The sequence below is a fragment of the Monodon monoceros genome, unplaced genomic scaffold (assembly GCF_005190385.1).
Source record: "Monodon monoceros isolate NGI ecotype Baffin Bay Population unplaced genomic scaffold, NGI_Narwhal_1 Super_Scaffold_7, whole genome shotgun sequence".
In the NCBI taxonomy this organism is placed as follows: Eukaryota; Metazoa; Chordata; class Mammalia; order Artiodactyla; family Monodontidae; genus Monodon; species Monodon monoceros.
The window spans coordinates 23,770,242-23,796,737 of record NW_021703784.1 but is presented as its reverse complement, the minus strand read 5'-3'; the positions used below and the strand labels follow the sequence as shown (position 1 = coordinate 23,796,737).

The following is a 26,496-nucleotide window of genomic DNA, read 5'->3' as shown; positions in this document are numbered from 1 at the left end:
CGGCCAGGTCGGCGGTTGAAGCGGGGTCGGGGACCCGCCGCTCGCGATCACATCTCTCCGCTGGTATCTGTCCGCTCGGCGCTCGGCCACCATGGCTGTGCTGGCGGCGCTTCTGCGCGGTGGCGCCCGCGGGCGCAGACCCCTGCTTCGGAGGCAGATGCAGGTGAGAGGGACTGGAATTCGGGCCTCGCCTCGGAAGTCTTCTGCCGGCGGCCTCGCGGCCGGAAGGAGCCCTAAGGGCAGGCCTGAGGAAGCCCCCGGAGGGACCCACGCCCCGAAAGCCACGCGCTCAGACTTGCCGGCTCGCACAGGGCGTTTCCATTCTCAGGGGCTTTCCCGGATCGTGATAATTGCTTTCTAGTGTGTCAGGTGGGGCAGGTATTTTGACAGGCAGAAAGGCGCGGGCTTGGTTCTGACCTTGCCCGACGGGTAAGGAAGGCCCGTAAAACTGTTTTCGAGCTTTTCTTTAAAACATGTTTGTGAGCGTTATTGTCAAGAGATTTTGATTTCATGCAATAGGTAATCATTATGGGCTTACAGGGTGATAATAAAAAGGTGTACCGACTCGGAGCAACTTCAAACCTATAAGGGAAAATAAATGGCTACTCACTTTCTTGATGAGTAATGCTTACGTATTAAGGGCGTCCAGAGCCGTGTTTCTCCTCTGGCTGTTGTGTTTAGGGAACACAGGAGCGACAGCGTTGAAAGAATATTTTCCGTACATCAAAGCAAGCTAGCTTGCACCACATGTTTAGGGTCTGGCAAAAGCTAAAGAGTAGGTAGAGAAGTTAAGGGTGTGGTTGGTGAAGCTTGACTTTTCCAGTTTGGTTGGAGCAATAAAGTTTGAAATCCAGTCATATTGTAAGAGTTTGGATTTGACTTAAGTCAGTGAGGACCGTTGATATTTTTGCTCTTGTCATAATTAGAGGTATAGGAGCATTGAAGTGGGGAAAAAACTATTGTCTGTTAGGTGTGATGTAACTTGAACTGGTGTGTTGGCAGTAGGAGCTGAAAGGGAGGAGCACTATGCAAGAGATTGTGAAAGAATAAGTGTAGAACTTGACAAATGCAGAGTGAGGGTGGGAGCCAAGGGAAAAGGAAGAGTCTAAAATTAATCCTGGGTGACTGAGATAATAGAAAAGTCAGGAGGAGTGGGTTTCCAGGAAACATGAGTTCTTAGCATATTTGTTAGTATGTCGGAAATCACAAAAATGTACTTGGGTCATCCTGAGTTTTAACCAACATTTATTGGTGAATTAGGTGAAATAAGTACTCTAATTTTGTAAAAAACAAAACAAAACATAAACCAAGTGCAGAACCCTCTTAATTTATAGTTTAACTGGGAGCTTAAAATCAAACACAATTGTTGCTGATGAGAAAAATGAAGTTGTAGGTTATGTAGCATATGATTTGTGGTGTTCATTTAATTGAGCTCTAGGAATTAGTTGTATTGGTTGTTACTTGAATTAAGTGGTCATTTAATGAACCATGGAAATCCGTTTGTCTTGACAGGTTTTCAATATTCAGTGCCATTTTGTGGAATGGAACTTGATCTCTAACCCATTAAACTGGCTTTTTCTCTTTTGCCTTCAAATACACACAGGTCTCCCTTACGGTCAAGAAACCTTTATGGACTTTATCAGAGCTTGTTGCTTTCCAGCTGGAATTGCTTTTTTCTTATGGTCAAAAGAGTAGTCCTCCTCGTCACCTTCGTTTACATCCATTTCTCCTTAAACCTTTGCAGTTAGATTTCTGTACTGCTCAACAGAAGAATACCAGTGATTTTCTTTTCCTGTATTTTTTCTTCTTCTTCTTGACTTTCCTTTGTACTATATTTGACACTTTTGGCCATTCCCTCCTTTAAAGTCCTGTCTTGCTATTTTGAACCAAGATAATTTTCCTTTAATACTCAGACTTAAAAAAAAAACACAACAAATCCTGCATTGTGCCAGTTCTGAGCCTATTTGTTCCCAGATTCATCTTCTCTTCTCTTTCTGTATTGCTGTGAGGCCGACCCTTGCAGGTGCCAGCATCATCTGGCTTCTGTTTGGGTTCAGAAACTGGTGGAAGATTGGGAGATAAGAAGGGAGAAGTCAGGATAATTATTTTTTTCCTCTATCTACCTTAGATTGTGTTTCTGACAATGTCTGCCAGTCCTTTGGTTCTTGTTTCTGCCAGGTGACCCTGACCCCTTGGCTTTGGTAACCCTGCTTCTTCCCTTTGTCTTAACAGCCTGAGCATGCTAGTGCCTTCCTGTTGCTAATCTCTGTGCTGCTGTCTCCTGTTCTCAGCTCTTGTCACCTGTACATTTATTTATTTTAAAATTTATTTATTTATTTATTTATTTATGGCTGTGTTGGGTCCTTGTTGCTGCGTGTGGGCTTTCTCTAGTTGTGTCGAGAGGAGGCTACTCTTCGTTGCAGTGCGTGGGCTTCTCATTGCAGTGGCTTCTCTTGTTGAGGAGCACGGGCTCCAGGCGTGCGGGCTTCAGTAGTTGTGGCTCGCGGGCTTAGTTGCTCCGCGGCATGTAGGATCTTCCCAGACCAGGGATCCAGCCTGTGTCCCCTGCATTGGTAGGTGGATTCTTAACCACTGTGCCACCAGGGAAGTCCCTCACCTGTGCATTTAATTCTCTGCATTAAATTCTGTTTCACATAGAATGGTTTTTATTTTCCTGGTTGAAGCCTGATGGATACTCGTGGTTTTTGCATTCCCTTCCCATTCCCTTTCACCCTGTGGAGTTTTGAACCTCAGTTCTCAGCCCTTTCTTATACAGAAAAAAAGAACAGAATGTTTTGGTAAGCAAGTAAGTGGTGATAGTGATCTGATTGGCAGTAAACACCGAGAGAAATGGATAGATTCAAGAGATAGCATGGAGATAGAATCTGTTGAACTTAATGACTGATTGGCTGTGAATGGCTGAGAGAGGAGTTCCACAGGCCTTGATGAGCCCAGCTATAGCAAGTGTGTAGACAGAGGAGAGAAGAGGGCTTTGTACAGGGCCTTTGGGAGACACTATTTCAGGACAGACAGAACAAGTGGGAACCCGTGAAGGTGAATGAAAAGAGAGGATGGTGTTGTGGAAGAAAACCAGAGGAATGTAGTGTCACCTGAAAGCCAAGGGAGGGTAGATTTCCAAGAAGGAGGGTGTATTAGTTTCCTTATGCCATTGTAAGAAAATACCACATATCGGGCAGCTTAAAACAACAGATACGTTGCACAGTTCTGGAGGCTAGAAAGTCCGAAATCAAGTGCCTCTTCTGAGCTTCTTGTGGTTTGCTGGCAATCTGAGTTCCTTGGTTTGTAGATGCATCACTCCAGTCCTCTGTCTGCACGTGGCAATCTCCCTGTGTCTTCACTTCCCTTTCCTGCATCTGTCTCTGTGTTCAAATTTCCCCTTCTTATAAGGACATCAGTCATATTGGATTAAGGCCCACCCTAATGAACTTATTTTGACTTGATTATTTCTGTAAGGACCACATTTACAAATAAAGTTACATTCTAAGGTCCTGGGGGTTAGGACTTCTTTCGGGTGGGGCACACAATTCAACCCATAACAGAGGGAGCATTCAACGATGTAAAAATTTAATATAAGTGTTTATATAAGATTTTAACAAAGGAATTATATAAATGAAATACATAAAATGAACATATACATAAAATGAAAAGCGTTGATTGAAATTAGCATAACTGTTTAATACTTGGAGAACTTTATAAAGGCTTGAAGAAATACAGATTTGGGATATCAGTTTTATGTAAGGGAACTTTGCTTCCCCATACAGACAATAATATGCATAAACACAAGGTATTTTGAATACTAACTGCTAAATCCTCTAAGAAGTTGAAAAATTTTTTAAATGATTAATCTGTTTTCTCAAAATGTTTCCTTGATAATGGCTCAATTTCTAATTCATTTTACTGATTTTTACAGTTATTTTGGCATATGGATAGTTCTCATGAATTTGTCTCCTGTGAACAGAAATAATGAAAAATTAGTATCACTGATGACACGCTTGATTAGTGAAGAATATCATAAGCAAATCATTAATTACTCAAAAATAGTGCAGTACTTTGGAAAGAGCAGTTGCCTCAGCTTCCTAAATTTTATTACTATTTTAAATAAAATATATAATATGTATAACAAATATATAATATGCATAATATAATATGTATATATGTATAATATGTAAACTATATGTATAATAGAGTGAGACTGTTTGGATTTGAAATCCCAGGTCTGCCCCATATTGGCTCTGTGACTCTGGGCAGGTTACTTGACCTGCCTATGCTTTAGTTTCCTTACTTGTAAAATAAGAATACTAATACCCACCCATTGGCTGGTTCTATATCTAAAACATATTCCATATACATCTGTTTGTATCCACCCCTCTTGTGACCTCCTTAGCACTAGCCACATGAGCTCTTGCCTGGTCTCCTTCCCTTTTTCTACTCCTGCTCCTACAATCAGTTCTCTATACTTCAGCCAGAGTGGTCTTTTTATAATAGAAAAGCCTTCAGTGGCTTCTCATTGCACAGACTAGAATCCAGAGTCCTTCTCATGGCCTCTTTAGTCCCTGCTTGTTTCTTTAGTCTCAGCTCAGACTGTGTTCTGAGTATGTGGCTCCCACTATACTGTTCCACTTTCTATACTTAGCATGCGCCAAGTTTGTTTCTAATTCAAGGCCTTTGTCCTAGTTCTTCCCAATGCATCAAATGTTGTTCTCCCTAGATCTTCCCCAGGCTGACTCTTTTTTTTAATTTATTTATTTTGGTTGTGTTGGGTCTTCGTGGCTGCGCATGGGCTTTCTCTAGTTGCAGCAAGCGGGGGCCACTCTTCATTGCGGTGCGTGGGCTTCTTATTGCTGTAATTTCTCTTGTTGCGGAGCATGGGCTCTAGGCGCGTGGGCTTCAGTAGTTGCAGCATGTGTGTTCAGTTAGTTGTGGCTCGCGGGCTCTAGAGCGCAGGCTCAGTAGTTGTGGCACATGGGCTTAGTAGCTCCGCGGCATGTGGAATCTTCTTGGACCAGGAATCGAACCCATGTCCCCTGCATTGGCAGGAGGATTCTTAACCACTGCGCCACCAGGGAAGTCCCCCCAGGCTGACTCTTTAATATTCAGTTTCTCAGCTCCAGTGACATCTCCAGAGAGCCCTCTGTGGAACATCCCATGTAAAATAGGCCCTCACTCTGTAGCTCATTATCCCATTTTGTTGGCTTCAAAATATATTTACCCTACCTGAAATGTGTTTTTTTTGTTGTTGTTGTTTTTTGTTTTTTTGCGGTACGTGGGCCTCTCACTGTTGTGGCCTCTCCCGTTGCGGAGCACAGGCTCCGGACGCACAGGCTCAGCGGCCATGGCTCATGGTCCCAGCCGCTCCGCGGCATGTGGGATCCTCCCGGACCGGGGCACGAAGCCGTGTCCCCCGCATCGGCAGGCGGACTCCCAACCACTGCGCCACCAGGGAAGCCCCTCAAATGTTTTTCAGAGCTGCTAGTAAGCACCAGACTTTGTTCATTTGTTTAGCGTTTCTTGCCATCATTGGGATAAAAAATAAAATCAGTCTCTTCTTGAAACTTACAGTCTAGTGGGGAGACAGGCCAGTGAGGGTTACAGAATTATGTGTTTGGGACAAATAGAGTGTGCACAGGGTGTGCAGAAGCTAAGACTGGAGTGTCTACCTCTGCCTGCATTGTCAAGGGTGGTCTCTAGAGTTCTTGGGGCAGCTGAGCTGTCCTTGAAAGATGATTGTGATATGCAAATAAAACTTAACTCATTGTGTTCATTTATCACATATTTATCACACATTATGTTCAGTGTCTTGATCCTACTATAATTTTGTCATTCCTGGGATATTTAATGAGCTCTAGGCACTATGCCAAGTGACAAGGATGTAGCAGTGAACGAGAAAGGAGGAGGAAGGGAAGGGGGAAAGACGGGACTGCTCTCAGAAGCTTGCATTATACGGAGAGAGAGAGATTAAATATGTGAACCCTGTATTTACACAGTGTGAGAGGTGCTTTGAAGGAAATAATCATGTTGAAATAGAAGCCAACTTTAAATAGTCAGGGAGAAGCACTCTGGGGTTGTATCATTTGAGCTGAGACTTGAAGAACAAAAATGAATCAGCCAAGGCAAGCTGGGGAAAGACTGTTACTGGCAGAGGCACACTGCAGAGAGCTTGAGGTGGGAATGGGTTCAGAACAAAGAGGAGGCTGGTGTGGCTGGCACAGAGCAAGAGTGGCATGAGTTTGGAAAGAACATTAGAAAAGAAGACCAAAAGAAAAAGGAAAGAACATTAGGAGCCAGATCATACCATACCATCCAGATCATCAGGAGCTCCAGTTCCAGGAGCCAGGAACTTGTACGATAAGGGTAAGACTGTGGATATCATTCCAAGAACAATGGAAAGCCATCAAAGGATTTTTTTTTTTTTTTTGCTGTACGCGGGCCTCTCACTGTTGTGGAGCAGAGGCTCTGGACGCGCAGGCTCAGCGACCATGGCTCACGGGCTCAGCTGCTCCACGGCATGTGGGATCTTCTCGGACCGGGGCACGAACCTATGTCCCCTGCATCGGCAGGTGGACTCTCAACCACTGCGCCACCAGGGAAGCCCCATCAAAGGATTTTAATCAGGGGAGCGATGTGATCTGATTTACATTTGTGTGTGTATGTGTGTGGGGGGTTGTTTTTGTTTTTTTGTGTTTTTTTTGGCCACGCCACACAGCTTGTGGGATCTCAGCCCCCCTGGGATCTCAGTTCCCCACCAAGGATTAAAACTGGGCCACTGCAGTGAAAGCACCAAATCCTAACTATCGGACCACCAGGGAACTCCCTGATTTACGTTTTAAAAACCGGATGGACTGAAGAAGGGAAGCTGGGGATGCAGGAAATGAAGTAAAAGGCTGTTACAGTAGCAAGAGATCGTGGCTGGGACTAGGTGGCAGTAGTGCAGATGAAGCAAAGTGGAAGAATTTAGGTATATTTTAGACAGTATTGACAGTACCTGTGATAGAGTATCTCTAGGTATTAGGCACAGATGGAGGGTGAGTCCTAAGATTTTGGCTTAGCACCTGGGCAGATTGTGATGTGATGTCTTGAGGAGGGAAATGCTGGCAAGAAACTAGTGTTCTACTTTTCCGGTTATCACGGCGTGAGGCACCATGAGCAGCAAAGTCTCCCGTGACACCCTCTACTTGGCGGTACGGAAAGTCCTGCATGGGAACCAGCGCAAGCCCCGGAAGTTTTTGGAGATGGTGGAGCTTCAGATCAGCCTGAACAACTGTGACCCTCAGAAGGACAAACGCTTCTTGGGCACTGCCAGGTTGGCACCATTCTCATCCCACCCAGCCCTCAGTGCCCCTGTGCCCGTCTCCTCCCTTCAGGCTCTGGTTGAGGCTGAGATGGCCTGGCACATGTGGCACTGAAGTGCCCGGGTAGTTCAGACCCCCTGCTCCAGGCAGGTGTGGCTGGACAGACCCCCACACTGGGTCTTAAAACAAGAGGGGAGGGACTTCCCTGGTGGCACAGTGGTTAAGAATCCGCCTGCCAATGCAGGGGACACTGGTTTGAGCCCTGGTCCTGGAAGATCCCACATGCTGCAGAGCAACTAAGCCCGTGTGCCACAACTACTGAAGCCTGTGTGCCTAGAGCTTGTGCTCCACAACAAGAGAAGCCACCGCAATGAGAAGCACGTGCAACGCAACGCAAGAGTAGCCCCTGCTCGCTGCAACTAGAGAAAGCCCGCGCACAGCAATGAAGACCCAACGCAGCCAAGAAATAATAAATTAAAAAACAAACAACAACAAAAAAAAAACAAGAGGGGAGGTGTGGGGAGGCCTTGGCCGAGCCTGCTGGCTAGTTTGGGAAGCCAGACTAGCTGTTGGTGAATGTGGATGCGCTGGGCTTAAGTCCACTCCCTGCCCCAAGTTCTCCATATGTGTTCTGGGGGACCAGCAGCATTGTGATGAGGCCAAGGCTGTGGATATACCCCACATGGGCATCAAGGTGCTAAGGAAACTCAACAAGAATAAGAAACTGGTCAAGAAGCTGGCCAAGAAGTATGATGCCTTTTTGGCTTCAGAGTCTCTGATCAAGAAGATCCCATGAATCCTGGACCCATGCCTGAATAAGGCTGGCAAGTTCCCTTCCGTGATGACTCACAATGAGAACATGGTGGCCAAAGTTGATGAAGTGAAGTCCACGATCAAGTTCCAGATGAAGAAGGTGCTGTGTCTGGCAGTGGCTGTTGGCCACATGCAGATGACAGATGATGAGCTGTGTACAACATCCACTTAGCTGTCAACTTCCTGGTGTCATTGCTCAAGAAAATTGGCAGGGGATTTCCCTGGTGGCCTAGTGGTTAATAATACACCTGCCAGTGACGGGGACACGGGTTTGATCTCTGGTCTGGGAAGATCCCACATGCCACAGAGCAACTAAGCCCATGCGCCACAACTACTGGGTTGGCGCTCTAGAGCCCGCGAGCCACAGCTACTGAGCCCACGTGCCACAACTACTGAGGCTTATGCGCCTAGAGCCCGTACTCCACAACAAGAGAAGCCACCACAAGGAGAAGCCCACATACTGCAACGAAGGGTAGCCCCCGCTCGACACAACTAGAGAAAACCCGTGTGCAGCAACCAAGACCCAATGCAGCCAAAAATAAATAAATAAATTTATTTAAAAAAACAAAGAAAAAAATTGGCATAACATTTTGTACATTAAAAGCACCATGGGCAAACCTCAGAGCCTGTACTAAGGCACAGCTTAATAAACCACACTCCCACCATTAAAAAAAAAAAAAAAACTAGTGTTCTAGGGTGGAAATTGAGAGACATGAGTTGGACATTAAATTCAGGCTATCAAGTTGGCACTTGGATATATGAGTCTGGAGGTCAAGGCTGGAGATAGAAATTTTGAAATCACCAGGACATAATTGCTGTTTAAAGCTATAGGGCTAGATATGATTAAGGAGACAGTGAAGATGGAAAATTAAAAGGGGCCTGGAACAAAGCCCTGGGACATTCCAGCACTTAGAGGTTGGGAAGGGGAGGATGAAACAGCAAAGAAGACTGAGAAAAATAACTAGAGAGATAGGAGGGAGACTATAAGATTGTGTTAAAATGGAAGCCAAGAAAATGGAGGGTTTGTGTAGTGGTTTACACATATTACCTCATTTGATTCTCACAACAACATGTGGAGAGTATTTTAGAAAACTTAATGCTCAAGAATACTCAGCTAGTAAGCCTAGGCTCTTAACCACTGTGCGTGTTTCCCCAAGGAGAAAAGTGAGTCCCAGGTTGCTGAATGGATGAGATGAGTATAGTGAAGTCTTTATTGGATTTTGCTATTCAGACATTGTTGATCTTGGTCAGAGCCAACAAAAGGATAGATAAAAGCCAGATTGGGTGGGGTTGAACAGTAAATAGGAGGTGAGGACAAGGAAGCAAATTGTAGGTAACTTGTTGGAGAACTTCTCTTGTACAGAGGAACTAAGAAATGAGGTGAAAGCTCAATGGGAGTCCGGGTTAAGAGGTTTGTTTTTAATTCTTTCAGGTGGGAGGAAGCCTATTACTATGCTTACAGAATAATCCAGGAGTAAAGGGGATGAATGATACTGGGGAGAGGGAAGGGATAACGGAAGATGTAGCATCTTTGAAAAGGCAACTGGAATGGGATCCAGGGCAAAGTGGAGAAACCAGGGAACCTTCAACTAAACAGAACCAGAGACTTTAAAGTGGTTTAGAAAAGGCCCTTTGATTGCAAGGAACAATATCCCATTTCACACTAGCTAAGTAGAAAGGGACTTTTTTGAAGATATACAATAGGCAAGCTCTTTGGACATCCAAGTTTAGGAAATAAAGTAAAGCTGGCCTTGCTGGGACCCTAACTAGAAAATCACTAACTATGTTATCTTCTTTTGTCTCTTGTAGTGTGGCATGGTCTTTTCTTCCTTTTCTGAGTGTATATGTTCCATTCCTTTGCTTCTCTGCTTACTTGTGGCTTTTCTCTTTGCTGTAACCTCTGCTTTTACATGGTGTTGCTGACTAACTCCAGCCCCTTGGGCCTTTCACTTCAAGTGCCCATCATCTTTCAGTTGATTGGGTCTCTCAGAGTGCTAGCTTAGTTCAAAGTCCATTCCATTTTTGGTCCTGTCAGCTCTGGCCAGTGGGAGGACGATGGGAATCACCTTGTACTTAGGGCTGTCCCTTCCAGACCCTTTGGAGAAAGGGGTGTAGCTGGAGAGGCAATGGCTGGCATGTTTACTACAAGTAGGAAATTTAAATTCAGAGTTGGGTCACAGATAATATGCTAGAATCCTTCAGTGTAAGTAGGTTATATAAGCAGCAGCCCGATTTGGGCTTACTTAATTTAGAACTTAGATTTAACTTAAAATTACATTTTATAAAGCTTATACTTAAAAAGGCTTAGAAATTTTAAGATGATAAATTCATCAGAAGTTAAAACATACATTTCCAATGAACAGTTAATCAGATGAGAATATTACAAAAGTAGTAATTTTAAAAATTGTAACAGTGATATGTGAACAGGAAAAATTGGAAATTAAAGTATAATGCAGCAAAAAGAAATAATCATAATCCCATTACTGAGAAGTATAAAGTGATATAGGTTAATATTTTTTACATCATAACAAATATTTATATTACAGGAAATAAGATATGTGGAACGAAGTTATGTATCAAAACCCACTTTGAATGTAAGTATAAATTTAAATTGTGCTTTAAAATTTCAAGCATTTAAAGGAAATGTAGTCTATTAAAAATGCATATTCTAAAGCATGTATAGATGAGGGTCAGCTTGGGATGATTCAGTGGTTAGGAATAGCTAATTATTGAAATATTAAGTCAGACTCCCAAATTACCCTAAAAAATTTCAGTCTAGCGCCCTGCATAATTTCTGCTTCTTCCCCAGTCATTGTCTATGGTAAACAACCTTCTCTAAAACTAGGCAGTGTTCTTCCTTTACTTTTGGGAACCCCCATTATATTGTGTTGGTTGGTACATTGCAGAGGCCACATGGAAGATACTAGAAGAAAGGGGCTGAAGGAGACTGGGGATTAGACAGGAAGGACCATCACCTGGTCACCTAGTGCTTCCTGAGGGGTCCTCCTTTTGTTTCATAACGGTTTCTAAAAAGACTTAGTAATAGCCTTCGACCAGAATCTAGGGAATGGTTCTCTTATTATCTATGAGAATTTATGTATGTATGTATGTATGTATTTATCTAAGAGCATGTAGAAGGCAAGCGTAAGGAGAGAATTGTTAAAATAGTGTTTTGCAATATTTAAGAGAGCTTTTATCTTTTTCTTAAATTTTATATTGTCTTATTAATAGTTTAAGAAATATGGCTCTGGCTGTGTCCTAGTTAAGTGGTATGCCCCCACTAACATACAGGTCTTGACCCTAGACCAGAGTTTGCCTTCAGTAAGGAAGCCCTTTAATTAGGAGTTTTTATGCAGTTAACAAGGGTAAACTGATCATTTCTTAAATTTTGACTAAGGAATAGAATTGAACCTTAAGCTTCTGGTCTATGCCTATTTTAGAACTGGTTTTTCTTAGGTTTTCTATTAGGTCTTAAATCATAAAGTACCAGAATTGAACTGATTTTAGGGCTGTTCTAATATTATTTTCATCTTTGATGGGTAATTAGTCATTCATAAAAAGTCTGTTTTTTGGATAATATATCTATGAATTGTTTATTTATGAAAGATGATGTGGGTAAAATATTTAAATATAATAATTTTTACCATCTTCTGTCTTGCCAGGAAGTGGTCATAGTAAGTGCTGCAAGAACACCCATTGGATCCTTTCTAGGCAGCCTTTCCTCTCTGCCAGCCACTAAACTTGGTTCCATTGCAATTCAGGGAGCCATTGAAAAGGCAGGTTAGTAGTGCTTTACTTTTGGTGTTGAGGGGTAGTGATTCAATGGAACAAATGTTTATTTTGCACTTACTATATACGTAACACTTAGAAACGAATTAATGCCTACATTTCTGAATTCCCTTGAAAAGAAATCCTTGTACTAGAGTGTTACGAATGAAGCTCAAAACTGACAAGAAAAAGAAACCATTCCTGCTATATAATGTCACGTACTTTACTAGGTAATTACTAATTATTAAATTGAATAAAATATGGAAATGTCTTTTTGATTTTTTTAAAAAAGGGATTCCAAAAGAAGAAGTGAAAGAAGCATATATGGGTAATGTTCTACAAGGAGGTGAAGGACAAGCCCCTACAAGGCAAGCAGTACTGGGTGCAGGTATTAGGACTACATTTTTGCTTTTATACTTAAATGTTTGACATGGCAAAATGGAAGTCATTTCAGCTTAAATAAAATGTTAAATGCATAATAGACTTATACTGGCAGAAGAAATGTTGCAGATTATAGTTTAACATGCTCTATTTTATTACAGTTTATTTGAAGAATATCTTTGTTCTTCAAAAGTATGATTTATATTGGTTTTAGGCTTACCTATTTCTACTCCATGTACCACTGTAAACAAAGTTTGTGCCTCAGGAATGAAAGCCATCATGATGGCCTCTCAGAATCTTATGTGTGGACATCAGGTAAGAAGTACCTTCTTTTCCATTTTATAACTAAAATAATATGCAGTACTAAAAAACACTAAAAATCTAAGCATATTCATACTCTAGAAGTGAGATTCTTTCTCATAAGTGCAGTTGCTCTGTTGTTTCAGACACTCAGGAGTGTCTGGATTTGCCAATTCCATTTGAAGTAGAGGTCAAAATGATAGCTCAAGTGTCTGGTATTAAAAAGTAGTTTTCAGCCAGGACGTTTTTGTCTTTGGGTGCCCCTTTACTTAGAGATTCTGGTTGATTTTAAGACACCGTAAATTTTGTCTGTGCTAGAATGAGAAGGGTTTTTATCATAAATGAGAATAAGGTGCTGACCCTGGGAATCAAATCGTTGATTGAGCCCAAAATTGATGACTAATTTATAGCTCCTTATGTTCAGGTTCAGCTGTAAAATTGTGCAGGCTTTCTATTGGCCTTGATGATTTTGATCTTGTCTTTACCTGAGACTGAGCAAGAGATAGGCTGCTCAGCGAACATATGCTGGATGTTAGGAGTCTAGACCTGGACTCGTAGACCTAAGAGTTTATCAGATCCAAGCCTTTTTTTCAGTTGAGGAAAGAGGTTGAGAGGACTACAAACACAGTTACAGGGGTAAAATTAGAAAACAGGTGTCCCTATCCCTGTCTAGTGCATTCCAGCCTATCAGGGTATAACACACCAAGGTAAAAATCAGTTGTGAGGTGTTTGCAGATTATTTCTTACATGTACAAGAATCATAATTATGCATACCCTTGCTGTTACTCCTCCCTTGCTTTGTTTCCAGTTGTAAGGCAAGCCAAAGAGAAAAAAAAGAGTGATACCTGATACACATGCTAAAAACTGAGATGGTATAGAAAAGTATAAAATGAAAAATCTTCTTTCTTCTTGCCCCACTTTGAATCTCTGACTTATTCATCACTTTTTTGTGTATTCTGCCACCGAAGAGCAGAGAAACTTTGGGGAAGTTTCTTAAACTCAGTGCCCCATGTAATGTCTTGGAGGTCATTCTGTATCAGCACATAAGATAGTACTCTATTGAACTGAACAACTATAATATACTTATGGGTCCTTATTGAATGGACATCTAGGTTGTCTCCAGTTCTTCACTATTTTAAATAATGCTGCAGAGAGTACCCCTATATATATCTTTGTGTAATTATAAATACTTAAATCAATTCTTGTTAACTCACTGTACTAAGCAGTATAGTGTAGTGGTTAAGAACAAAAAGTCTGGAGCCAGACTAATTTCAAATCCTGGTTTTGCCCATCATTAGCTGAGGATCTACTATGTGGACATTCACTGGAGATTGGTGAACAAAATATTAAAAAATCTCATCATGTGCAAATCTGTCTTTTGGAAAAATTCCTAAGAGGAGAATTTCAGATTCAGAGATTTAAAAATTTTGATATTTTCAAATGCTTTCCATGAAAGTTATACCAGTTACATATTTTCCATAGCTTATGAGAGCTTGTTTGCCTATACACAAGGTAACACTGACATCAGGTATTACCAAACCCTTGTCAAACAGTCATGAAATTGTTTAGATGTTTCAGAATGGTTTGAATGACAAGGAAAATTTTGTCTCAGTTGATTTTTTTGTGGTTCTCTAGCAAATGCTTTCAGTTAGTGTTCTTTGATTCATTTGTGCATGTATAAAATTATCTGACTTAGAGGGATACTAGGAATTGCCTTATTTTGAATGGTCACTTTTATTATATTTTGTAGAATAATTGATAACTTAATTTCTGTCACTTATTATCGCCATCATCCCCAGAAAATACTCAGTATTTCAGGATAACAGAATAAAACTTATATGAGAACTATTTGAGACTCTCCATATTTGAAAACAGGCAAAATATTTAGGTTTCTTTGGTACAGAACTTCTGTTTGTCTTTATTCTTTTTTTTTTTTTTTTTTTGTGGTACGCGGGCCTCTCACTGTTGTGGCCTCTCCCGTTGCGGAGCACACGCTCCGGATGCGCAGGCTCAGCGGCCATGGCTCACGGGCCCAGCCGCTCTGCGGCATGTGGGATCTTCCTGGACCGGGGCACGAACCCGTGTCCCCTGCATCAGCAGGCGGACTCTCAACCACTGCGCCACCAGGGAAGCCCGTGTCTTTATTCTTGATTAAAGACTGTGAGAATATAATATTGGCTTTAATTTTATATTTACATTAATGTTTTATATTAAACTATTTTTTAAAATTAGCGCTTATAATGCAAATGAATTTCTTTTGTTAATCTGTAATTACAGGCTAGTTGATTAATATTTATTAAACTTCTACTATATATGCCAGGCACTAATGACATAAAAATAGATATGACAAGTGTTTCTGGCCTCAAAGGAGCTTAGTTTAGTGAGAAGATTTGACACATAAATATAGCTACAGTACAGTGTAATATTATTAATAAAAGCAATGCACAGTAATTGGGGAACACAAAAGAAGGAAGGGAAACTGTTCCAAAAAGGGATAGAAATACGTGGTCAGGGAAAGCATGAAGTGGCTGTGTTTTGATTAGTTTTAAAGGAAATGTAGGTGTTTTACATGTTGGTGGATAGGTCAGAAGTGCAGAGGTGGTGTGAATTAGCACGGTATCTTTGAAGACTTGATTTTCTTTTTGGCTGCACTGCGTGGCATGTGGGATCTTAGTACCCCGACCAGGGATTGAACCTGTGCCCCCTGCAGTGGAAGTGCAGGGTCTTAACCACTGGACCACCAGGGAAATCTCTTTGAAGATATTTAAACAGTTCTGTATGACCTCAGGTGTAGGTCCAGGCATGAGACTGGAAAGGGAATGAGAAGTCAGATTGTAAAGGGCCTTATGTGCTATGCTGGTGAGTCCTGTAAGGAGTGGAATGACCAGACTTACAGTCTAGCCAGAATGACTCAGATGAGTATAGATGACACTTGGGTGGAAGGACAGGCTGCATATCAGATGATCAAGTAGAAAATTACTATAGCTATCTGGGAAGAGCTGATTGGGAGGATCACAATCAAGGAAGTCGGATTATTTCCGAGAACTGAGATTACGTTTTTGGCAGTGTCAGTGAAATGAAGGGTTAGAAGAATTTCAGAAGATGGTTCTACATTAAAGATTCCTGGCATTCTTATTAATGTCTGATTCTGATCTTAATTATCATTACACGTTTCAGACCATTTCCTTTTACCAGTGTCAAGAGGGTACTTCCTATAGTGACTGTATAGCAAATGTTTAATAAAGTCCATGTAGAATACTTGTTTGTTGTAGCTGTGTAAAGGGTATAATGGGTTTGCAACTACAGTTGACCCTTAAACATGGATTTGAACTGCCTGGGTCCACTTAATGTGCAAATTTTTTTCAATAAACACGTACTACAGTTGAATCTGTGAACCTGTAGAACCATGGATAGGGAGGGCCGACTGTGAAGTTATACACAGATTTTCAAGTGTGTGGAGCGTTGACGTTCCTAATCCTGGTGTTGTTCAGAAGTCAACAGTACTACTTGAATTGACATTGGGTTTTTGTGTGTTGCTGAGCAGGATGTGATGGTGGCAGGTGGGATGGAGAGCATGTCCAATGTTCCCTATGTAATGAACAGAGGAGCAACACCATATGGTGGCATAAAGCTTGAAGATTTGATTGTAAAAGATGGGCTAACTGATGTCTACAATAAAATTCATATGGTAATTATTGCTTTTTAATGGAGAAATGCCATGTATATAAAATACTGCTTGATTTAAAATATATATATATATATATATATATACTTTAATTAATTTTTATTTATTTATTTTTGGCTGCGTTGGGTCTTTGTTGCTGCATGTGGGCTTTCTCTAGTTGTGGTGAGTGGGGGCTACTCTTCATTGCAGTGTGCGTGCTTCTCATTGCGGTGGCTTCTCTTGTTGTGGAGCACAGGCTCTAGGTCCACGGGCTTCAGTAGTTGTGGCTCGCGGGCTCTAGGGCACAGGCTCAGTAGTTGTGGTGCACGGGCTTAGTTGCTCCACAGCATGTGGGATCTTCCTGGACCAGGGATCAAACCCATGTCCCCTGCATTGGCAGGTAGATTCGTAACCACTGCACCACCAGGAAAGTCCAATATATATATCTCAGAAACTGAACTGAAGGATATAAATGTTGATTGAGCCATTCATTTTAGGAAAATGTTTTTCTAAGCTCATTGCATCAACTTGGCTCAACTGTTGAATAAATTGCCCCACACTGAAATAGGACATTTTCTGACATTTAATAATGGATTCCATAGGTGTTTAATTATTTGTCTTCAAAATAGCAACTTCTGGGCTAATTCAAGTATTTGAGGATGAGACATGAGTAAAAAAGTTACCTAGTACAGAAAGAAGTATATTTTAAGAAACTAAATTTAACTACTAACCACTATTTTATGTTATGCAAAGTTAATTAGTTTTTTAAAACTTCCAACTTCTATCAGGGCAACTGTGCTGAAAATACTGCAAAGAAGCTGAATATTGCACGAGATGAACAGGATACTTATGCTATTAACTCCTATACCAGAAGTAAAGCAGCATGGGAAGCTGGAAAATTTGGAAATGAAGTTGTTCCTGTCACAATTACAGTAAAAGGTTGAAGGATAAATAGATTTTAATTTTTAGTAGACTTTATGTGTTGCTAAATATTTTGTTTGAGTTTTAGTACATTTTTATCTTTGTTAATTTCAACTGAGGACACTGACACTGCTGCTTATGGTTATTAAAGGGAAATGTTGCTAATTCAGAGGTAAATTTAATTTCTAATATAATTTAATTTAATTTCTAATATAATTCTTCCTAATATAAGCAACAGACAACACACTAAGTTAAGTGAAAAGGGGGGGATTTATTAGAAGGCCACTTGGGGATTCGTCCCAGAACTGAAAGATATATGGCAGCAACCAGTCAGCTCTGGGAACTTCAGGGATTGGAAGTGGGTAGTCAGTACCATTAGTACATGCTGTCTTGGCTTTTCTGTGCTGCTTTTGTTCTTTATTGTCTCAGCTTTTCTGTGGTGCTGCCTCCATCTCCAGGGTCACATCTGTAGGGCTCTCAGTCACAAAGGAAAGAGACCTCCTCACCAATTGCAGCAAAATAAATCCACAGTAAAGACTCAATTAACTTGGTTTAGGTTACATTTCGATTCTAGAAATAATTACTGTGATGAGAATGATGGAGTACCAAAACTTATCCAGCCTAGGTTGGACATCTACCCCTGGGGTTAGAAGAATGAGGTCTGTGATCATAGAAGGAGGCTGAGAGAAGAGAATGGGATGTGGCTAAATAGAAGATTTAAATTGCATCAGGCTACTTAATAAACTCTTCTTTAAGACACTAACAGAAATTATTGATGGTAGATTCTTGAGTGGAATTTACTTGGGATGGTTTAAGGTATGTGGGCATACAGGGAAGCACAGACTACCAGGCACCTTGTGTACCATTTCTTACTGAGCAACTAATTATTATCTTCACTGCTAAGATTACTTAATTTAAAAGATTTTTGTTTTAGGTAAACCAGATGTAGTGGTGAAAGAAGATGAAGAATATAAACATGTTGATTTTAGCAGAGTTCCAAAGCTGAAGACGGTTTTCCAAAAAGAAAATGGTTAGTATTAAGAAATGAAGCATAAGAAAAAAGAGTCAGTATACCATATCTCGTCTTAGAACTGCCTGAGGATTTAAAAAAATTCTAGAAAACAACTAGATGGTATTTAACATTTTCAATGTATCAGGCTCAAGTGAAGTTAACAAAACATACGATATTTATACAAAGTATATTTAAAATTGCTTAACAGTTAATATTTTCTTTGCGTGTCTGTGTGTGTTTGAACTTGTTTTTTATTATTAATTTTTATTGGAGTGTAGTTGATTTACAATGTTGTTAGTTTCTGCAGTACAGCAAAGTGAATCAGTTATGCATATACATATATCCACTGGTTTTTAGATTCTATTCCCATATAGGCCATTACAGAGTATTGAGGTAGAGTTCCCTGTACTATACAGTATGTTTTTTATTAGTTATTTATTTTATATAAACAGTTAATACTTTCAATATATAAAGCCTCTGGAACAGGTTGTAGAATGATGTAGAACAGTTTTTCATATGCACTTCATCTTGAAAGTTTTTCGTGATATGAAAGTCAAGTTTACATATTATGTTAAATATCTGTAAGCCTCTGGAGGACTAAGCTGATAGATGTTTTTCATTTTTGTATCTCTAGTGCCTGGTTCTCAACAAATAAATGTTGAATGTTAGTATAAGTGGGATCCCAGGTTACTAAATCCTTTTTTTTTTTTTTTTTTACTAAATCCTTTTAGGAAAAAAGGTCAGTTCTGCTTTTAAAATTGGCTGTATACAGCTGCGATAATAATCTGAAATAACTTTTTTCCCTTTTTTGACTGAATTTCTCAATACTAACTATAGGAGTGGATTAATCTTTTTTATTAAAGCATCATATAAAAATTTATATTGCAGGGAATTCACCGATGGTCCAGTGGTTAGGACTCTGTGCTTCCGCAGCAGGGGCACGGGTTTGATCCCTAGTCGGGGAACTAAGATCCCACAAGCCTCACAGCTTGGCCAAAAAAAGAAAAAAAAATTTATATTGCAAAAGTATATTTTTATAATTTTAGCAGCAGTCTATTTTAGGGTCTTCATTGGTATTTAAAAGAAAACAGCTTAATTGTCATATAATTTGCATACCATAAAATTCTCCTGTTTAAAATGTACAGTTTAGTGACTTTTATTATTCATTTAACTTCAACTGATTGTAGAGAAGAAGAAATACCTGATTTTGACACTGATTTGAAAAATATATAATGAGTGCCTGCTCTACTGTGAATAAGCAAAGACTTAGTGTTTGTTTGTTAGGAAAAATATGAAGTGGTCCTTATCTTTGAGGAATTATGAACCAGCATTTACCCAGTGCCATCACACATGCCTTTTGAGGTAGCTTTGAATAAACTGTTACAAAAAAACTAATGTAAGGGGACTTCCCTGGTGGTCCAGTGTTAAGACTCCACGCTCCCAATGCAGGGGGCCCGGGTTCGATCCCTGGTCTGGGAACTAGATCCCACATGCCACAACGAAGATCCCACACGGGGCAGCAACTAAGACCCGGTGAAGCCAAATAAATAAATAAATATATATTTTAAAAAATCTAACGTAAAAAGGCATACTGACATTAATTGTGTTATATACATACACATTTAATTATGTGTATTTTCCTGAGGGCAGGAATTATCTCCATCCATATCTTCATGCATCTAGCAACCCAGGCAGTATTCTGCAGAAATTTGTTAAATTGATCCAAACGAATTCAATGTGAAAGAATGTTCTGATGTCATGCTCATTGATACTTTCAGGTACAGTAACAGCTGCCAATGCCAGCACACTGAATGATGGAGCAGCTGCTATGGTTCTGATGACTGCAGATGCAGCCAAGAGGCTCAGTGTTAAACCACTGGCAAGAATAGCAGGTAGAAAATGTTCTGAACTTGTTTATTCCTAAACCGCTATATTCTTCCTGAAATTGAGGTTCTTTGCCAGTAATATTATACGTAATATTGAAGTTGGCTATTTCTGTCTGTAGGTTGTACTTTGTGACAGAATTTAACTAGTACATGTTTTAATTGAGATAGAACCTCCTTCAGTATTTTCGTTAGTATTTGATTTGTATAAGAGAAAGCATTTAAAAATCTTTCCCTATCCTGGATGATGTGTGGGAGACTACAGGGTACATGTTTTCCCCTGGCACTGTGGGGAAAGGTAGCCAGGTAGAATAAAAAGAATATGGGCTTAGGAGTATAGAGATACAAAAAATTTAATTGTACTGGCATTAATTATTAACTGTGTGGTCTTGGCATGTCCTCAGTCTCCTTAAGACTTTTTAGCTGTAAAATCTGCCTTGCTTTCTTCATAAGGAGTTAAACAGATACCATTTTGTTTAGATCATGGTTTCTTAACCTCAGCACCATTGACATTTCACAACAAATAATTGTGTTGTAGGAGCTATTCTATGCATTGTAAGATGTTTAGCAGCTTGGCTTCTACCCATTAGATACTACAATAAGTGGCATTCCACCTGTGCAACAACCAAAAATATCTCTAGATAATGTCAGTGTCCCTGGAGGCAGTTTCCCCTAACTCCCTATCTGTGAAAGTCAATGGCTTAGATGACTGGTATAATCTTGTAAAGTGTAGAATCTTAGAAAAGGCACAAATACATTTAAATACACTATAATGTTTAGGAAACTTGCATTTTTGCATATTATATGAGTTGTTAGATATAGCTTTGGGTGCTTGTAAAAAGATTTTAACGACGTATTTTTTTTAATAAAGCATTTGCTGATGCTGCTGTAGAACCTATTGATTTTCCAGTTGCACCTGCATATGCTGTACCTAAGGTGAGAACAAAATAACAGACCATAACTCATTGTGCCAATTTCTGTTTTTGCTTATACCAAGGTTGCATGTTTTAGATTTTACATGTTACTCATCCACCAAAGCATAGAGGTAGCTTAGTTTCAAATCTTCTCACTTCTCCTGAAAACAATTAGAGAGCAACAAGGATAACAACAACAAAAGTAAAGGGGCAGCCCACAAACTATATTTTCAGCGGAGCAGATAAAACTACATGATTGAATTCCTTGTGTGGAACTCACATACCTGGAATGGCAACCGCAAAGTGGGAGGTTGGTGCAGCAGAGAAAAGAAGGGAATGCTGAGGGTCCAGGGTTCTAGAATTCAAAGCAAATATTCATTACTAGAAGGAGCAGTCTTCATCCTGAAAGGGAACTCATGGGAGCTGGTCTCAGAGTAAAACTGGAGATGGAGAGGACCTATCTGCTCCAATTGTCAGTCTGAGTCTTTGTGGGAAGTTACTAAGGGGTCCCAGGAAAGGAGACAGTGTTGTGTTGGTTTAGGGGTTAAGGGATCTCAGAAGACTCCAGCAAATGTTCCCTTTCAGAAGTAGAGGGCCTCACCCTGAAAGAAAATGTCTGAGGGTGGCACCCAGATTAAAAAAAAAAAAAAAAAAAAATCAGTGGGGAATAAGGATAGAGAAGGATCAGAAACAACAGGGAGTGATGATCTGTCCAGAGGTGGCAGATCTCAGAAAGCACACAGTTATACAGCTTCTGAAAGTGAATGTGCATCACATTGGAAAGGAAGGGTGATAAACACTTCTCAGCTAGATTCTGAGAGCTAGAAAAGTGGCTACACTTAGGTAGGTACCATGTTTTGTCTCACGGTGTTGGAACTAGAGGAAGCTGTTTGAGCTGTACAGCTTAGAAAGCTACCTGAGCCTGCTGGAGGAAGAGAGCAAGGAGGAACAAAAGTTTCATGTTAATATTATTGTTGCTCAGAACAAAAAAATTTCTAAAGATAAACACCCTCCTGCAATAGCTGAGGAACTATCAAAACAAGAGATCATATAATAAGACTTTAAATAAATCATTTACAATGAAAATACGATAGCTCTGAATAACTGTGCCCCAGATAACCCCACAGCAACTTTTATAAAGCAGAAACTCTAGGGGATGCAATGAAAAATTAGTAGAGACTAGTATACCTCTTTCATTTGATAGATAAAAAATCTAGAACTAAGCAACATATAATCACTAAAGTAGATCTTAAGAATATGTATCAACTATGTACCCCTAAATAAAGAGTATATTTTTTTCAGTTATCCATGGAATGTTCAAGAAAATGAAGTTTTCTCTCTCCAAAATAATAGAAATACGATAATGCAAACAAGTCTTTGATTACAATGCAATAAGATGAGAAATTAGGGCATTCCCTGGCAGTCCAGTGGTTAGGATTCCACACTTCCACTGCAGGGGGCATGGGTTCGATCTTTGGTCAGGGAACTAAGATCTTGCATGCTGTGCAGCACACCCCCCCCCCCCCCCAAAAAAAAAAAACAAAAACAAAAGATGAGAAATTAAAATCAGAAAATAAAAGGGCCCTTCCTCCTGGAAACTAAGAAACTCCATATTTATGTATTACATCAAAGGGAATTATAAACGAAAATTGCAGAATTTCAAGAAGATAATGAAAATAAGTTTTGACTTAATTATCTGAACATAATCTATATTTTTAAAAAATTTAGGTTCTTAAAGATGCAGGATTGAAAAAAGAAGATATTACAATGTGGGAAATAAACGAAGCCTTTAGTGTGGTCGTACTAGCAAACATTAAAATGCTAGAGATTGATCCCCAAAAAGTGAATATCAATGGAGGAGCTGTTTCTCTTGGACATCCAATTGGGTAGGTAAAATTATAAAGAAAAATATACCTAGGTTAATGGCTGCCTTTGTATATTCCTATCAAAACTTAAACTGCTTCATGATAATTCTTGTTACTCTTGGTTTAACAGTTTTTCTTCCCACCCATCCTTCATAGGGCAAATACCATTTCTGATAGGATCCCCATTGAACACAGATCTATCACATCTGTTCCTTGAAAACTAATATTGTTTTATGTTGAAGAAGATAATTTAAGAGTAAAATCTATGCTTGGGCTTTTCAAAAAGCTGTAACTATTCTTGGGGCTTCCCTGGTGGTCCAGTGGTTAGGACTCCACGCTTCCACTGCAGGGGGCATGGGTTCGATCCCTGGTTGGGAAATTAAGGTCCTGCGTGCTGCTCATTGCAGCCAAAAAAAAAAAAAGCTGTAACCCTTCTTGAAACAAGTCTCCCAAGTTAAAGTAAAGTAGTTAAATTCAGCTATAAGTAATGGCTAACTTGGTTATTCATACAGTCTGTAAACCATTAAAGTACCAAAATGCTTTCTTAATCCTAGGATGTCTGGAGCCAGGATTGTCGTCCATTTGGCTCATGCCTTGAAGCAAGGAGAATATGGTCTTGCCAGTATTTGCAACGGAGGAGGAGGTGCTTCTGCCATGCTGATCCAAAAGCTGTAGACAACTTCTGTTGTCTAAGGCAACAACCCCATGTAGCCAGAAAGGCCTGCTGTAATCAGGGTGACTGATTACCCTGGGTCAGCTTGTATGAAAATAATCTGTTTCACTTTTTATTATTTTCAACTCTTTTTAAAAAAATAAGATAAAAAATCAAATCCCCAAACCTTTTGAGATTACACAGTAATTTTTTCTTCTAATTTACATTGTTTCTAATCTTGAGCACATTTTTGTTATAAGGCTGTACTGTTTAAAATACCACTGTGCAATATTAGTGACTTATAAGTAGCTAGAAGCTTCCACTTTAGAGAATAAATCTTATTTTACATTTTTGAGGACTGTTAAAGATTAAGTGAATGTTATCTATCACTAATTTAGATTTAATAGACCCTTCAAAGCAAGAGCAGTTATTCTGTGCAAACTAGGAATGCCTCATATCATTAGTCAAGAAGCCAAAGACTGTAGTGTTGCTAGAAACAGGAGGAACCCACGTGCTCAGGTCTGAAGTGGGTGCAATTTCTCATAACCTCATCATTCAGAATTTGTTTGGGCGTGGGGGTTAGGGTTTTTGCTCTGAATTACTACAGTAGCACAGAGAGTGGGAAAGAAGGTGGAAACTAAACTGCTCAACTGAATGGATTTCTGAAGGGAAGAGATCGCCACTTTCATTATGCCACAATGCCTGTTCTTAAGCAGAAGAAAATGCAGCACAAGTATCTTGAGTTGCATCTCATCTAGAAAAAAAAAACACTGTAGGCAGGGGCTATGCACACCAACCTCAGCTGCAGTTCTGAGAAGGGAAACCTGTTTAAGTTGATGTTGACAATAGTTGGGGAGTAGAGAGGACAGAAAAGTGGTATTACATATATCTCATGGCAAATAATTCAGTGAATTATTCAGTGAATCCTTATCGTTGAAGGAAAAAAAAGATAACATGGAAAAAAATTGTTCTTAAGATTCAAAGACTACTTTCAAAAATATCTGTATAGTAATTACAGCTCCCTTTTGCAGCTCATTATGTGCTAAGTAGTGTCCTAGAGTCTTTATTTGTATTAACTCCTTTAATCCTCACAAAAACTCAATAGGGTAGGTACCATTATTATCCCTCCTATAAAAATAAGGAAATTGAGGCATGGAGTGGTAAAATAAATTCTCAAGGTCAAATACCTCGTGAGTAGCTGAGATGGATTCAGTTCCAGGCAGTCTTACTCCAGAGCCCAAGTTCTTAACTCAGTATGTTTGGCTTCTCAGTCTCAGATAAGTAGCTGCCCTAACTGTAAGAGGAACTGGGTAAAATACATGGGAAAAAAAAAAAATCCAACCCAAAATATTTAGAATACTTCACTGAAGATAAGCAGAATTAACAATGAATCCAAAAGTCAGTCATCTGGAAAACTTAAATCTGGGAGTAAATGAAGAGCGAAAAAGAAAAGACACAGAACTAACAAGTAAATGGTATTTATTAAAAAGGAAAAAGAAAGGTACTCTGAAGTAATAATTACAATATAAGAGAAAAACTCAGATTTTTTACTAAGTGTGCAGATTTAGAAGGCCTGATTTCATTAACAGAATTAACAGAATCACAGTAATGTTCTATGGAAAAGACAGTAAAGAAAAAAATTCTTCAAACAGCTAGGTAGAAAAATTGGTAACCTTAGTCCTTATTTCTATAACTGTCAGAAGACAAGTGACCAACATCTACATATTTTTAATGGAGTAAGAGTGATAAAGATACTAGAAGGAGTGTCTAGGCATGCAAAAGCTTAGAAAATGTAGCACTGTGATGTTTCCTCCAAAAATGACAAAGGTTTATCAGCACATGGAAAGAATAATCAAGAATTTGGGAGTGTGAAAGTTAAATTTTTAAAAAATGATTGAGGACTGACTAGGGAGCAAGGGAAGATAGGGGTGAAACGGGTTAAAAAAAAAAATATATATATATGTATATATGCTAAATAAAGGGAAATGCCATTGGAATGTAAAAAGGAGTTCCACGTTTTAAATTACTATAGAAGATAAAAGCTGAAAAACCCAATTACAAAGTAAAAGATGGCTGGTGTATATCACAAATTATTAGACATCAAGGCAGAAAGTGTTAAAATAGGACAAGAACTATTCCATGTAAAGAAGATTACTCAAAATGAAGTTATGGAGAATCCAAAGAGGGTCATAGAAGAAGTGGCTTTTATGAAGGATGACATGAGAATTTAGCATGCATTTAGGAGCTGATTGGCATCCTCCCTGGAGACTGGGGAAGCCAGCAGATACCACCTCTATGTTCTCACTTGAGCCCAGTACACATCTCGTGCCCCAGCTTTTGCAGCTGCCACCGAAGGGAAAGGCCCCTGGATCACCTGGCTCTGATAGCCAGCAGGTTTTATACTTATGGGTGCCACAGAACTGTAGCAAAGAATCAGTCATTAATGGGTATAGCAGGCCTGCCCACACCTCCCAAGGGTATACACCTGGGCCCAGTGCAGAGGCAACATGCAAAAAAGCCCATCTCCCAGTTTTCTCCGTGAGAGGGCCCTAACTACATACTTTCCCAGTTGCTGCCTACAAGTACAGCTTTCAATCAACTTGCATCTAGGTACAGACTGCAGTCTTCCCCTTTGGGAGCCACTAAGAACAAAGAAGGCAGCATGGAAAATTACAAATGTTTAAGAGATAAAGAGCTCTGGTCAGGCTGATGTATAAGGTTCTCTTACCTAAGATCACTTTGTCAAGACTGAGAGAGGTGGCTCTTTTATCTAAGATACAGAAACCAACACAGTCAAGGAAAATGAAGAAATGGGAATATGTTTCAAACAAAAGAATGAGATAAAACTTTAGAAACATCTCAATGAAACAGAGATATACCTAATAAAGAATTAAAAATAATGGTCATAAAGATGCTTACAGATCAGGAGAACAATGTTTAAAGAAAGTGAGAATTTCAAAGAAGGTAGAAAATATAAGAAAGTACCAAACAGAAATCAGAGAGCTGAAGAATA

General features: G+C 39.7%; 1 protein-coding gene across 1 annotated transcript; it reads left to right on the top strand.

Moving 5' to 3' along the window:
• Nucleotides 1–26,496, top strand: ACAT1 (acetyl-CoA acetyltransferase 1). Its single transcript, XM_029207705.1, has 12 exons — nt 1–163; nt 10,670–10,717; nt 11,786–11,903; nt 12,184–12,279; nt 12,487–12,587; nt 16,117–16,260; nt 17,025–17,175; nt 18,092–18,187; nt 19,948–20,061; nt 20,924–20,988; nt 22,695–22,852; nt 23,386–26,496. Exons 1-12 carry the CDS (start codon nt 92–94, stop codon nt 23,504–23,506), a joined length of 1,284 nt encoding a protein of 427 aa, XP_029063538.1. The 5' UTR covers nt 1–91; the 3' UTR covers nt 23,507–26,496.